Source organism: Poecile atricapillus, chromosome 4 (genome assembly GCF_030490865.1).
Source record: "Poecile atricapillus isolate bPoeAtr1 chromosome 4, bPoeAtr1.hap1, whole genome shotgun sequence".
Classification (NCBI taxonomy): domain Eukaryota; kingdom Metazoa; phylum Chordata; class Aves; order Passeriformes; family Paridae; genus Poecile; species Poecile atricapillus.
Genome location: NC_081252.1, coordinates 53,414,953 through 53,429,181, shown reverse-complemented (window position 1 = coordinate 53,429,181; position 14,229 = coordinate 53,414,953). Strand labels below are relative to the sequence as shown.

General features: G+C 40.1%; 1 protein-coding gene across 2 annotated transcripts; it reads left to right on the top strand.

Annotated features, from left to right (window-relative positions):
* Positions 1-5,067: 5,067 nt before the first annotated feature.
* Positions 5,068-12,529, top strand: CHRNA9 (cholinergic receptor nicotinic alpha 9 subunit). 2 transcript variants are annotated; one of them, XM_058838337.1, is made up of 5 exons: positions 5,068-5,137; positions 7,383-7,528; positions 8,381-8,535; positions 9,167-9,699; positions 11,392-12,529. In XM_058838337.1, exons 1-5 carry the CDS (start codon positions 5,068-5,070, stop codon positions 11,946-11,948), a joined length of 1,461 nt encoding a protein of 486 aa, XP_058694320.1. In that variant the 3' UTR covers positions 11,949-12,529. The 2 variants fall into 2 exon arrangements, with proteins under 2 accessions (XP_058694320.1, XP_058694321.1); XM_058838338.1 differs by lacking the exon at positions 5,068-5,137 and adding an exon at positions 5,516-5,616.
* The last annotated feature ends 1,700 nt before the right edge of the window (positions 12,530-14,229 follow it).

Here is a 14,229-nt window from a genome sequence, read left to right as displayed (position 1 = left end):
GGATGAGTAGTTGCTGCTTGCTTTATCCCACAGGGAGGTTTGTTTGGGCCTAAATGAATTGTGGTAATTTAGAGTTGTGTCCTTCCCCACGTAGTTGTGCCATATTTTGTGTTGCAGGGTGGATGTGAGCTTACCAGGAAACATAGGTTTTCAGGAAATGCTAAACCCTCTGTGCTGGTACTCCTGTGGTTGTGATGAGTTTTGGTAGTGTTTTAAAGGGATGTTCCTATCTACCTCCACATTTTGGAGAGAGCAAAACTTTAGTTTTGAGTTAGTGTCTAAACTGTTGCCTTTCAATCTCACCTCTTCAGACACTGGTTTAATGTCTGGGGTTTTCTGTGATACGTGTACAAGCTGGGGCACCTAGAGCTGTCTTCAGCCTGCAGTGGTAGCTGGAAGACTTCCCTCTACTCCAAAAGCTGAGGTGGTGTGCTGCCTTCCATGGCTCAAGAGTGATCATCAAGAGGAAGATGTTTGAGTCTGTCAGCACACTTGTAACAGTGTAGGAATTTTTCTCTAATTCAGCTTGGTTTGGAGCATCAGGCTGCCTGATCAGAGCAAATTTGTGATTTGTGTCTAGGCCCAGAGGTTGCCTCTGTCTTTGCCTAGAGCACAGCTTCTGCAATTGGCCATTCAAAGGCATGCTACAAAGCTGGAAATTATCCCAGTGAGAAAGAGCTGTATGTAAAATAGCTTTCTGATACCTACAGTTATAAACTAGCTTTGTCCTTAACCCTGCCAGATACTGATGGACAAAATACTAATGAGCTTGTAAGCATTGTGGTGGAAAAGGAGTAACCTACTGCATGTTAGACCATATTAAGTAATAGCAGACCTCTAGGTTCAGAAAGTTTCTCTTTGGGTCTGGGAGATGGTTGGCAGAGCTGCCTGTGTAAGTGTACCCAAATAATTTATACTGAGAAAACCTCACAACTGTAGCATGCAAATGAGGATTTCCCACCTCTGGAAAATGTGTCTAACACATTATCTACATTATCTCATGACCTAGAATTGTGAACGCTTCCTAATGTATTTCCTATCTTCCATGTGCACAGCAGGGTGGAAGAAAATATGAATGAGTATGTTGGTTTTGGGTGGTAGGGGATTTTTAGAGAGAAGGAAGGAGGAGGCAGTAGGTGGGTGAGAAAAATGAGGTGGAGAGAAACATGTTGCATCTAAATGAAGTGCTGTGTTCTCTAGAGCAGGCTCGGTGAGGCTGTTCTGCTGGCAGCAAGAGCTGTCCTTACCCATGCTGTTACGACCAGTTAGTCTAAGGAGAGAAGTCTGACTCTGAACAGTTAGTGTGCTGCTTGACCCTATCACAAGATAATATTCAGTAGCAAATGCTGTGAAGAAAGTGAACGCAACAGCTTCTGTGGGGAAAAATTGGCAGGAAGGCAAGTAGAAGCAGACTGTGAGACATTTCTTACAAACTGTGCTTAGAAACCAATCTGTTCTTTTTTATTGTTCTCTGATGAAGGGATAGATTATAAATGGTACAGACGGCCTTGAGGCCTGTGACAGTACAGTATCTGCAGCTTTTCCAGTTGAAGGCTTGAAAACTCTTAATGGTTTTTATGCAAAAAGGGGTAAGAATCCATTAAAAAATCTTAAAATGTACATGTAAAAACCTTAGGCTCGAGAGCAAATTATTATTTTTGGCAGAAGAAGAAGGATTGAAAGAACAAAATTCTAAATATGTTTTTACACTTCTTACCTACATTGCTTATAGTTTGGCTAAGATATATACCTAACTTTTGAAGTTTTAATATGAAGGAGATCTCTCCTATGTAATCTCCACTTCAGTCTGTACTCAGATCACAGTCAAAGTCAAACTTCCCTTATAGTATAGTGCATTCAGATTTTTAATGATATCCACATAATAGTGTATGTGTGTCTAGAAGCATGAAAAGTTACATGTGTTACGAGTGGTGTACAAGCTCAGTGCACCAATGAATGGTCCGCTCTTGTCCCACTGTGCGCATGAACACAGTGCTCTACTCTGATAATATCCCATACTCATTGCTACGAAATCAAACGTTTGAACAAAGTATGTGGGAGCCAGGCTGGATATTGTGCCATGGGCCTTAAATCCCTCCCCGCATCAGCAGAAGCAGCCTGTGCTCCAAATGCGGAGTTGTATGGACTCACAGCTGATGCCAATGGCTGGTGTTCGCTCCCTGGAAACCCTCCCGCGACCGGTCTCCGCTGGGTCCTGCCGAGAAGGAAGCCTGGAAAAACCCCGGATCAGCCACCAAAAGGTTTTGTTCCTTCTGCTCATCTTTCGCTTTAAAAGAACATCTTGTCTCACCGTGTCTTACATCAAGCGTGAGGCAAACGATCTGCGGAGCGGATGGAGGCAGGCTGTAATGCCTTGTGATTTTTGTGTGATTTTCCGCCCCGTCCCTCGGGGTGGATCAGTGGGCTGGGTGACAGGGCCATCTGCTGGCAGAGAGACTCCGACTGCATCCCTGCGAATCCTGCTGGGAACGACCCTGCTTCTGGCAGTGCTAATGGCTTCATTCGAGCTCCCGAGCACCCGTGACTCAAATTGTCTTTGTCAGCGGCTTCTTATCTTGTATTGCTTCCTGACTTGGTAGCAGAACTTTTTACTGTAGAGAAAGACAAGTCTTTACCTATATATTTAAGATCTATTCAAAAGTTAAATGGGATGTTTGATCTGGGGCTAGTATTGCCTTAGATCGTGCCAAAAGTTAAAACTGTTCTGAGGAGGTGTGGGTTTATAGACGAATCTCTCCGATCAACGAGAAATTAATGTTAATGCTCGGCATCGTTCATACAAAATGAATACATTAGAGATATTCTGACTAAAAATACAAATCAGATCTCTTGTGAACAAACATAAAGAAACCAAATGGTCTGTCATACTAACATTGTTAAATTTCTTGTGTCTTCAATATTGAAAAGGCTTTTGGATGTATTTTAGTTCACTTTTGCAAGCACTGTGCAATCAATGCATTATCTCAAACATAACAAACATGTCTAATATATGTGTGCTCATGTTTACCCATCTGTATGTCCAGTGTGATGACTGAAAATATTATAGGTTATAAATCCCAGCTTATGATCTATCCCTTTACAAAATTATAATTAATATTATGGAATCGTATGTGCATAAATAAGAATAAATTGGGTAAACAACATAAATATCCTCTATGTTTTTTTGGCGAACCTGCTGTTTCCCTTCAAGAAGACTTAGTTACAGTAGATGTGCATGGTACTTTAATATGTGTTCTTATGCAAATTATGCAATATCTTATGCAAATTAAAGTACCTCAGTCCACACTGCTTGGCATGTGTGTATTGCTGATGTAACAGGTCACACGGTTGTCTCAAGCCTGCGGTAGAGAAAGGCTAGTTCTGTTTCCAGTAGTGTTTACAGCAACTCTCTTAAAGTAGCACCCCTGATCATTCCTGTGATTACAGCGAGAGATGTCATGCAGTAGCTCCTTGCTGATAGAATGGCAATGTATTGCAGACTAAAATGATCTCCTGGGAATGCACTTATCCGACTGTATCCAAAAATCTTTCATCTTTTGTCCATGATTTTTGTTGTCTGTAGCACCATATACCTTCATCTCACAGAGAATGCAGGTCATTACATACTGCCTAGGGGCTGCTCTGACTTTTTTGACTTCTAAACAATTTTCCACTGGTTTACTCCTTTGACAATTTAGCTAATGAAATTACAGAGATGGATTTCATTATAGGAGTTTTTACTGAAATTATGTATTGCTGACCTAGTAAACCTGGCCATAAATGTAATTGATTTATAAATCCCACAAAAGCACAAACATTAGCCAGTGGCTGCTTGTAATGCTGCTGTGTAGAATTATGTTTATGGAGGGATAATTTTCTTCTAGCCAAAAGACTGTGCAAGAGTAAAGCAACAGTGTTTTATGTTTTCTGTGGATCAGGACTATCCCGGACCAATTTTTTTTTCTGGTAGCTCATTCTGTATTTTCACTTTCTGTTCTAGTGACTCTTTTCTATTCTAAAAGAATGACAAAATGGACTGCAGTATATTATCAGGAAGGATGGATTGGATTGTAGATAGGAGAAAATAATTTCTTGTCTGAGAAACTTGAAAGAAAATGTCTGTATTACTAGGAAGCTTACTTGACAACATGAGAAATATACACAGAGCTACTGAACTTCTGGCCATCAGGGTGAGATGGAAGGCCAGGTGAGGTATTGTTTCATGTTCATATTTTCTCCTGAAACTCTTTTGGCTAAATGTTAAGTGTGGTCCAGTAACAGTAAATTTTTGTCAAGTTCACCTGTGAAAAATTGTACTGTATAAGGGAAATGGCATTTTACCTGCAAAGTCTGGTTTTGCTCCTGATTTACTGTGTTGAATACTGGCCTCCAAGTTGTCTACACCTGTTGAAGTTCTTGTTTGCACAGTGATATTGGGCTACTGCAAATATTAGATGTGTTTTCTGACTTTGGTGCAAGCAACTGCATCTCTTCCACGTAGCAATATTTTAGTAATGGCAACCTTGTTTTATCAGCATGGAAGTAAGTAGGCTGTGGCCGTGGGTATTGGGATATTTTTTCTGTTTGATATTAGATGTGTGATGTACAGGGATACTATTCCTGTACTGAGACAGATCACTTTTTGTGAAGGTCCACAAATTCCACAGAACAGGTTCTGAGCAGGCTATTGCAGAACGTAAGTGCAGTAAAACAAAGCCCTCCAAAGAACTGTAAAAGGATTTGTCATAAATTAGACGAAATCTTACATTTGTGGTATAAATGCAATGGAATACAATTTTCACAGTGATACCCAATCTGCTGGTTTTCTGTCTCAGCATCAGCCTGCGAGCAGGCAGCGCTCAGGTTACCAGGAGAGGGAGGGAGCCCATGATCGCTGCAGGACCTTGCCGGCTGCTGAGGGAGCACACAATTGCTTCTAGAAGCTCGTCAGTGTATCAGCACCTTGATGCTACTGTACAACTTGATTTACTCTTTGGATAGTTTTGCATGGTGGTAAACACCTTTTGTGCCCTCGGGTGAGCAGTTTTATTTATTTAAAGTCCAGAAATGAAGATAAGGAGCCTCTCCTCCTTTTACGTCTCTCTGTGGTTGCTGTTCACAGCAGTGATACTCAAAGGTGAGAATGCTGAGAATGCTGCTTGCTAGCAAAATGTTACACTGAGGTTTATTTTATTCAGATAGGATCTTGTGACCTGATGTACCCTACGTGGCAGAGCCCCAGAAGTGTTTAATCTGTTTAGTTTTACTTTGTCTCACTGATGCATAAACAAAATTATCATGTACGGAACCAGAACTGCAGTGCTGTTCAGGAAACTATGATCTGTTGGGATGTCTTTTTAGTCAGGAAGATTTGCTTTCAGCTCTTAAATTAGTCCAGGAAGTCGATGTGAATCACCAGAGATACTCCGAAGTACTTGTTCCCTACATGTTGCCACCTGGCATTTGCGCAAGTCTTGCGAGTGTGTGAGCGATGGAAATGCTGAAGTGATGACTCAAACAATTGGCCATTTGCAAAAGCAGCGGGTGCTCTGATGAGGCTGGATTTGCACCACACAACCGAAGATGAGGTTTTGAACCTGCATAAGAACACGCCAGGTACAAAGGGGTGAGCACCCATCGCCAGAGATCACCACGACTAATTAACCTTTTTTTAGCAAGAAGATAAACAATGTTTTGAGACAGATAAGGGAAAAGACCGATAAGAAGCAGAACCTGTGAGATGGGATAATACTTTATCATGTATGCTGATAATCGGTCCTCTCCATTATCTGCTCTTGTTCCTTCTTTTTCTTTCTTTTCCTCCTGTATTTTCTTGAATGTAATTTTTATGCTTTTATATTGTTTCATTTCTATAGATAATAACGGGTACGACCACGTACCTCTTTCCCATTGTTGGAACTGATGCTGCTTTTAACATAGTTTTTTTGTAGCTTTAGTCAGGGGGTTGTTCGCCTTTGCCCAGGGGGAGGGGAATTGAAGTTTCTCTTCAAAAGACTGTTCACCGTGTGACATCTGATGAGTTTAACATCTACAGATGGGGAGTAGCCAGAAGGTACACAGGGAATAAACAAACATTAAAGGGCATTACTCCTCCGGAGACACCTGGTCTGGGTAAAGATTGATAAGAAAACCCAGGAATGAGGGCCTAATTAGTATCGAAGGAAGGGATCAATAATCAATGGATGATTGAACACTAAGAATTGTGCAATTTGAATGAAAGTGAATTTCTTTGTGGTTTTTATGAATAAATAGGTGAAAAGTTTGGTAAATAATTATGTATGGTGGAATGATTTTCACTGCAGAAACTGGGCATGTGTAGATGAAATAATTTCTATTGCATGTCCTGCTCAGAATACCATCCTGCCCAGAATAAAGTGATGCCTAATTTTCTAACATTGAAAAGACTTCCTTGGAGAGTTTCCATTTTCCCCTGTAGTTTCAGTGACACCATTGCAATCAAATTATTCTAAAATAAACCTGCCATACATAAATATACGTATTTATACATAACCCATGTTGTTTCACTCTTATCCATCCCAAGGGATCTATTAAGAACCTCAGTTACCACCTTCAGGGGTGGGTTGTAACAGAGTGGTTTTCTCGTCCTTGCCCTTTGCTTCCAGAAATTTGTGAATCTATATAAAGATGATACAGAGGTTGCCTAGAGAAACTGTGATGTACAAAACAGTATGAAACAGCAAAGTGTAATTTAAACCCTCAAGTTTCATTCAATTACCTTTAATTTAAAAAGACTTTTATTATTATTTAAAATTATTTCTTTTTTAGATAAATCTTTAAATCTGGATAGCAAGAAGCATCTTCAAATACATGGTTTGGAAAATATGTTGGTGCCCAGATGTATTCACACATTATGCAATTACCAGCTTGTGAAGAAAAGCAGCTCAGACATTTTACAGGTGGTAGCTTAAAAAGAAAGAAGACCAAATTCTGGAAGTAGTAGGAATCTTACCAGTGCTGCATTTGGGAACATACCAAAAGCCTGTGAGGAAGTGTGATTTCAGACCTTGCTGACTAGAAGTCAATAATATCTGCCTGTGAAAGTCTTTGGTAAAAGAAAAGTAATTATATTTACTTACAAAAAATGTGGGAATCACTGTATACAGAGAGTTTTTTAATGGGTGTGAAAAGCTTAAGTTAGCTATTCATCTGCTCCAGGTGAATGCTGTCTTTATTTGAATAACTTCTTCAGGTACACTTCTGTACCTGAACTAATGATATTCTACCATATATGAATGATAAATATTATTATAGCAAATACTGCCTGAAGAAATAGAAAGAGGGGGTTTTCTGATGCTGCTTAGTGCTTAATCTAATGTACTGAACAAGTCTGTGTCATCTAGCTGCAGAATCAGCCAAAGGAAAATATGCTCATATGCTGTTCAATGAACTGTTTGAAGACTACTCCAATGCTCTAAGACCAGTGGAAGACACAGATAAAGTACTGAATGTCACCCTTCAGATCACATTGTCCCAAATTAAAGACATGGTGAGTAAAAGCACGGTTCTGTTTTTCTAAAAAGATACAGGAATATACTAGCTGTAAGCCTTTTGTTTGGAATAGGAAAAGCAACCTTCATTTTGTTGTGACAACTTCAGAAATGTTTCCTCACAGGAGGAGAGAGTGGGTGGCCTGAGGGGGTGGGGGTGTGTCCTGTTCTCCAGTTTTTTGTACATTCTTCTCTGGTTGCAACTCTTAAGGCTTCCATTTTAAGTCTGGAAATTTAGAGCTGCTGAATTTTTAAGACTTCTTTTGTAGTTAGGTGTTGGTATCACCCCCTCCAGGCAACTTTTGCTGAGTTTTAAATACAGCAAATGCTTTTTCTAAGACACAATTAATTTCTACATAAAATCCCTAAAATTAGCCTTCAGTAATTTTTATAAATATGGGTTTTTTTTTAGATACACTTTTAAGGCAAAAGAAAATGTGTCTGGAAGGAGGAGGGAAGATTATTTTTGTGACTTCTGAATTATAATTTCAAGGCCTCGCCAAGCTCTCAAAGAATTTCTTAGCCTGAATCTGTTAGCTATTTGCTATTCTGAAGCTCACAAAAGGAAATTAGGAAGAACTGGGAGAATTAGACACTGTGATTAGAACTAGAGAGGGTGCTGAGAGAAGAAGGTTTGCACAAGCAAAAGTCCAAACCAATGATCTCCCTGCATAGTGTATGGGCTAGATGCCTAATTCTAGGCATCTCTAATAACTAGAGAATTATTTTGTGGCCTGTCAGTATTCTGGCCTGTTTTGAGCACTAGATCAAAGCCATATCACAAATGCTGTCTGTGTCTGAGATGTGATTTTGTCATCTTCAGCTAGAAATATTCCTACATTTTTATGCAGGATGAAAGGAACCAAATTTTGTCAGCTTACTTATGGATTCGACAAAGCTGGTATGATGCATACCTCAGATGGGACAAAGATAAATATGATGGGTTGGATTCCATCAGGATTCCAAGCAATTTGGTTTGGAGACCAGATATTGTCCTATATAACAAGTGAGTGTGGCTGGAGAAAATCAGCTTGCACATTTGAGGGAGGGAGGGGGTTAAAGGGGTAACCGGCCTACAGAGACAGAACTTTCATCTCTACCTTACCTTAGTAAGGGATATGTTTGTTGTCTTAACATTTGTTGTTGATAATCTAAATATTTTGTAATAAAGCTACAGACAAGATCTGAAAATTGTGCTACACAGCAAAGCTTTTCTGGATTTCTCTGCACTGGGAATTGAACACCCCGGCTGTCTGAGGTGCTTTCTGCTGAGGCTCCTAGAGAACCCTGGCAGATTGTCCACAAACACTCCTTGTCTGCTCTCCTAGGCCAATAATGACCTGCAGATTGTTTTCAACTTTTAATGGATTCATATCCTATTGTGTCCTGCTTGAGGTCAAGTTTGAGGAAACTATGGCCAACAAATACAACATCATTTAGCAGCACTAATGTTTGGCATACACGGGCACTCATACCTGTAAATAATGGTTAAGAGTAAGTTCATACTAAAATTCAGTGTAAATATGATTTCAGAAGCATGCTTTTAATGGTGTGAAAGGAGGGTCTTCTCCATTGCACTCCTTCTCTGGCCAACACACTTGTCTGTCAATCTTGATTGTCATTTTTCTGTCTTTTAGGGCTGATGATGACTTTTCAGAACCAGTAAATACTAATGTAGTGCTGAGATATGATGGAAAAATCACCTGGGATGCACCTGCCATCACAAAGAGCTCTTGTGTAGTGGATGTGTCTTACTTTCCTTTTGACAGCCAGCAGTGCAACCTTACGTTTGGGTCCTGGACCTATAATGGCAATCAGGTAGACATCATCAATTCTCTCGATAGTGGTGACCTCTCTGACTTCATAGAAGATGTGGAATGGGAGATTCATGGTATGCCAGCAGTTAAGAATGTTATCACTTATGGCTGCTGCTCTGAACCTTATCCAGATGTGACCTTCACGTTGATTTTGAAAAGGAAGTCCTCTTTCTACATATTTAATTTGTTGCTTCCTTGCATTTTGATCTCCTTCCTGGCCCCACTGGGATTCTATCTCCCTGCAGACTCTGGTGAGAAAGTGTCTCTGGGTGTTACAGTTCTTCTTGCTCTAACTGTGTTCCAGCTGATGGTTGCAGAGATCATGCCCCCATCTGAAAATGTTCCTTTGATAGGTGAGTTTTACACACTTTGTCTTTAAGCATGACTTATTAATAGCAGGGCTGTATGTCAGGGAATCTTTAAGTAATTTGTGATTTCTCAGAAGATAAATTTGCTACATTTTTGCAACGGTGAAGTACTTAAAATACGTGAGGAATTTGTATAGGTATGCTGCAGTTTTTAGAAGTTATTTTGTGTTTATTTTAAATTATACATTAGCTAGCTATTTTATATTTATTAAATATAGTTAGTTATTTAGAATTATGGTATCACATCTTGAAATAAAGCTACTAATGGAAAACAATTTTAGAACTAACACATGAAGTGTAATCAAGAGCTATAAGCACAAGGCGAGTCTGTTTCAAGATATGTTTCTGTCAGATCCAGATAGTTGGATGGCCTGGCTGGCATACTCGAAGTTGACTTAATATCTGATAATTGCTACATTGGATTATAGTTCCTGGGAATCCATTATGCTGAAATTTAATTTATATCCTGGAGTTCAGAAAAGTTCATGTGCAATGAAAGGAACGTAGCTTAGTCTGTTTTCTCTATTCCCACACTCTCCCTTGCCATCCTTTCCAGTCCCTTTGAAACTGGGCTCAGGTCACACCTGTCTGTGGCACATCCTGTGTCACTGCTGTCAGTCCTTGCTTTTCCTGCTGCAGAGCAGGGCTGGGAGCTGCCTCTCTGCAAAGGTTGCTTGGGTGGTCAGCTGTGTTCTTCAGCTGCCAAAAACAAGGGCAGAGGAGCACAGCTTGTATTCTCTTCAGCTCTGTGCTCTGACCTCTGAGCTGGCAGCACACTGCTTGTGGATACCACCAAAGTCTGCACATTCACTTACATGTTTGAGTGTGAAAGCATATGTCGCAATCCTTCCTCCCGATGGGACCCCTCTGTCCCACCCCTCGTGGTGCGAGCCTGCTCGTCTCTGGGCACAGGCGGCGGAGGGGGTCCTGGAGTGGATACAACACGGACTCAAAGTATCTAGACACAGGAGGCTCAAACTTGTGGAATAATCCCGGGGTTATTGTCTGTGTTCCGTCCGGGGCAAGAGAGAGACCGAAATGCTCAGGTCTTATCTCTTATACCAGGGGGCAGGGGTGATTAGGGGATGCAGGGAGGTCACAGCCAATGGGAAGGGGGAAGGGAAAGAAGGTTTTCAGGTAGGAACTAACATTACACAAACCAGAGGTGAGTTTTACCCTTGGGAGGTACCAAGATTTTTAGATGCACTACAACAAGCATAGATCTGCTGGAGTGGGGTGCACCCACAGCTCAAACTAGGGGTTATCATCACTGTTGTTAATACATGAGTAAGTGGGATTTCCAAGGTGCCGTGTGAAGCCATTGGCATGGGGATTTTGCAGACACTATGAAAAAAGCAAAGCTCTTGAGAAACATTTTTCTGAATGGATATGTTTCAAGTAATCAGAGGTTTTAGCACACAAATATTTACCATGCTAATACAGTAGTCATATACTCATCTAATAAAGACATGCCAGTGATGTGTAGGAGATTTTATTTTAATTGCTTCTATCTTTGTTTTTAAATGGTGAATTGTTATCTAAGGAAATTAAGGTAATTAAAACTTTGTTTCATTTGCATTCATGCTTAACACTATGTTGTCACATTGTTTCTTCTCATTGATTTTTTTTTTTTTTATTAGAGTAACATCTTTAATATGATTCAATTTTGTGTTCTAGGAAAGTACTACATAGCAACTATGACCATGATCACAGCTTCCACTGCATTGACAATCATTATAATGAATCTCCATCATTGTGGCTCAGAAGCAAAGCCTGTTCCACAGTGGGCCAAAGTGGTTATTTTGGACTATATGTCAAAAATCTTTTTTGTTTATGATGTGGGTGAAAATTGCACAAGTCCAAAAAGAGAGAAGGAAGAAGAATATAGGTTTGAGGGGGATGATGGATGTCAGAGGAGGCACAAAGAGGTAAGGAGTTCTCTTTCCACTAGGAATGATGAGTGCAATCTCAAGGAAAAGCTCAATGGAAACTGGAATAAAAGCTATGGGGTAAATGGTGAAAATGTTAAGGAGACTGTTAATTGCTGTTCTTGTTACAAAACGCTGATTAAAAATATTGAGTATATTGCTAATTGTGTTAGAGACCATAAAGCAAACCGGGCCAAAGGAATTGAGTGGAAAAAAGTTGCAAAAGTGATGGACAGGTTTTTCATGTGGATTTTCTTTATCATGGTGTTTTTTATGAGTGTGCTGATCATTGGAAAAGCTGCTTAACTGAAAATGAATATGTTCCTTTTGTAAATCTGAATAGTCTATGTTTGTTTGTTTAGGAGGAGTTCTGTGTTTAGGGGTGCTTTTGAGATCATTGCCTTGAATTCTGTAACAATAAACGAATTGATTCTGTAGGCTGTGACAGTGACAGTGAGTTGAGACATTGCATAACTGAGGACTTTGCTGGTGACTGTCCTTGCCTTTTAGTTTGGGTGTGCTGAGGAGGCTGCAGGATGAGCAGTCAGTGTTCTGCCATGGTGGGTGGTGGCCATGACTTCAGGCTGTCTGGGCCAGAGCATTGCAGCAGTGGAGCAGACAGGCTAGCAGGGAATTGTGTATTCACAGGGCTGTATCTCTGTAATTTGATCAGCCCTTTCACTCTTCCAGAGGAAAAAGAAAGTGTATTTGTGACATGATGACATTTTCTGGAGATCATCCCTTCATGGCATTGCCCTTTTCCCTTTTATTTTAGCTTGACTTGAAAACTTACGGTTTTTGTTACAGCTCACTGATCACTGTTCCTATCATTTCATAGGCTCTACATGTCTATATGCCTTTAGCTTTTAATATGGTTGAGCTTACTGAAAGTGGTCTTCCTCTTTATCATTTTCTGCTGCTGAATGTTACTCTATGGTCACCATGGCTCCAGTAAGGTAGATTCCCAGGGTTTCTTCCCCACTGAGTCAGAGGACCCCTTTTCAATTCTTTCTCTTGAGCCTAATAATAGGAAGAACTTCTCCTGTCCTTCCTACATGTCTCATTGCCCTGGGCATTAGTGCAAGATGTGCCTTTAAATGCTACTTGAGACTGCTAAAATAGTAGGCTGTGACTTCTGTCTTCTCTCACTGTATTTACCTACCAGTGTTCACCCTTTGTGTCCCTTGCTCACTCTTACAAGCCCTTTAATACTTAAATTTTAAACAGTTTACAAGAATGCCAAGGTTTCTCTGTGCATTACTTAGCACAAAATCATGATCTTACAGATTCATTAAAGTAGTGCCATAATCAACACTCCTTGCTCAACACTTTCATGCTTACATGTATGGGAAAATGTTTGTTGCTGACAACACCAAAACCCCCTCTTCTGTTTGTCAATTTCTGTTAACCCTTTCAGACTGATAGAGCTCTGGAGGATGTCTCTTGTAATAAAATAAGAAACTGGTGCCCCGGGCATGCCCATGGCAAATAAATTGCTTTGGCAAAGCACCTTGAACTTTGAAACCATGATATTCTAGATGCTTGGGAGAGGCAGAATGGCATTGTAATGGATCCCAGTCAAAAGTTCATGTGATAAAACTAATTTTCATAATTATTGCACTGAATAGGAGCATACCTGTGAATCAGTAACTTAAGAGCAAGGAGCTAAACTGGTAAAGTGATGCAGTTGTTATGTCCAAATTTATTAGAAGAAAGGGAATTGTTCTTTTTATTTTGACGATGTAAATGATGCATTGAATTACTAATGAATGGCAGGTTTTCTTTTGTGTGGAATAATTAACACTGTAAACTTATCTGGATTCTCATACATAATGCAAGCCTTAAAGTCCAGGTTTTAATGTAAAGCTAAACTGGCTGTCTAGCCAAAAATAAACTCAGTATGTGGAAAAAGTCTCAAGTGTGTTCCCTGTGTATAACCAGTTCCCACTCAACCGGGGTAACTTTGAGTAGCTCCTTTAGAAGACAAGCTGTTCATTTTCATTCACTGTGCAGAAAAATGATTGCATCCATTTGCCACGTAGTTCAGGGTTTGGCACTTACACTGCCTGCTCGAAGAAACGGGTTTGCTCTTTGTTGTGGAAAAAAATACTGTCTGTAAAGCTGAGGGAGTAAGGTATTTAAAGATAAGGGTAAAATATTCAGAACATGAGTCTTCAGCATGGAAAACTGATGATCAAGGGTTTATTTAAGGCTTATGGGTGGCATAAAGAGCTACTGTTCACAGTCTTACAATACAGGAACCGGGTACGTGAAATGTACACAGTGTGTGGCAGTGGAGGAGTCTGTACAACATGTGATAAGGCTGAGGAGCTCTTTGCAACAGGACTGGTGAATGCCAAAAGATTATAGGGATTTCAAGATTTAAGGGAAAAAATAAAAGAAAAATCTGTTGGCATACTTCTAAATACAGTCACCAAGCATTTAAAGGAGGAGCAATATTTTAGGGATTCATGACTACATGTTCTTCAGTGCTCTTCATCCCACTGGTGGCACCCACTTGAGGCAGCTTCAAGATTTAGACAGCCCTTTAGTCTGACTCAGAATATCTTTCTTAGAAATGCAGATT

What these genes read in the sequence shown, in the direction of transcription:
- CHRNA9 (XM_058838337.1), top strand. Translation starts at nt 5,068, where the DNA reads ATGAAGATAAGGAGCCTCTCCTCCTTTTACGTCTCTCTGTGGTTGCTG. An exon ending in GATATTGTCCTATATAACAA is followed by an intron (nt 8,536 to 9,166) that starts GTGAGTGTGGCT and finishes TCTGTCTTTTAG; the next exon opens with GGCTGATGATGACTTTTCAG. An exon ending in TGAAAATGTTCCTTTGATAG is followed by an intron (nt 9,700 to 11,391) that starts GTGAGTTTTACA and finishes TTTGTGTTCTAG; the next exon opens with GAAAGTACTACATAGCAACT.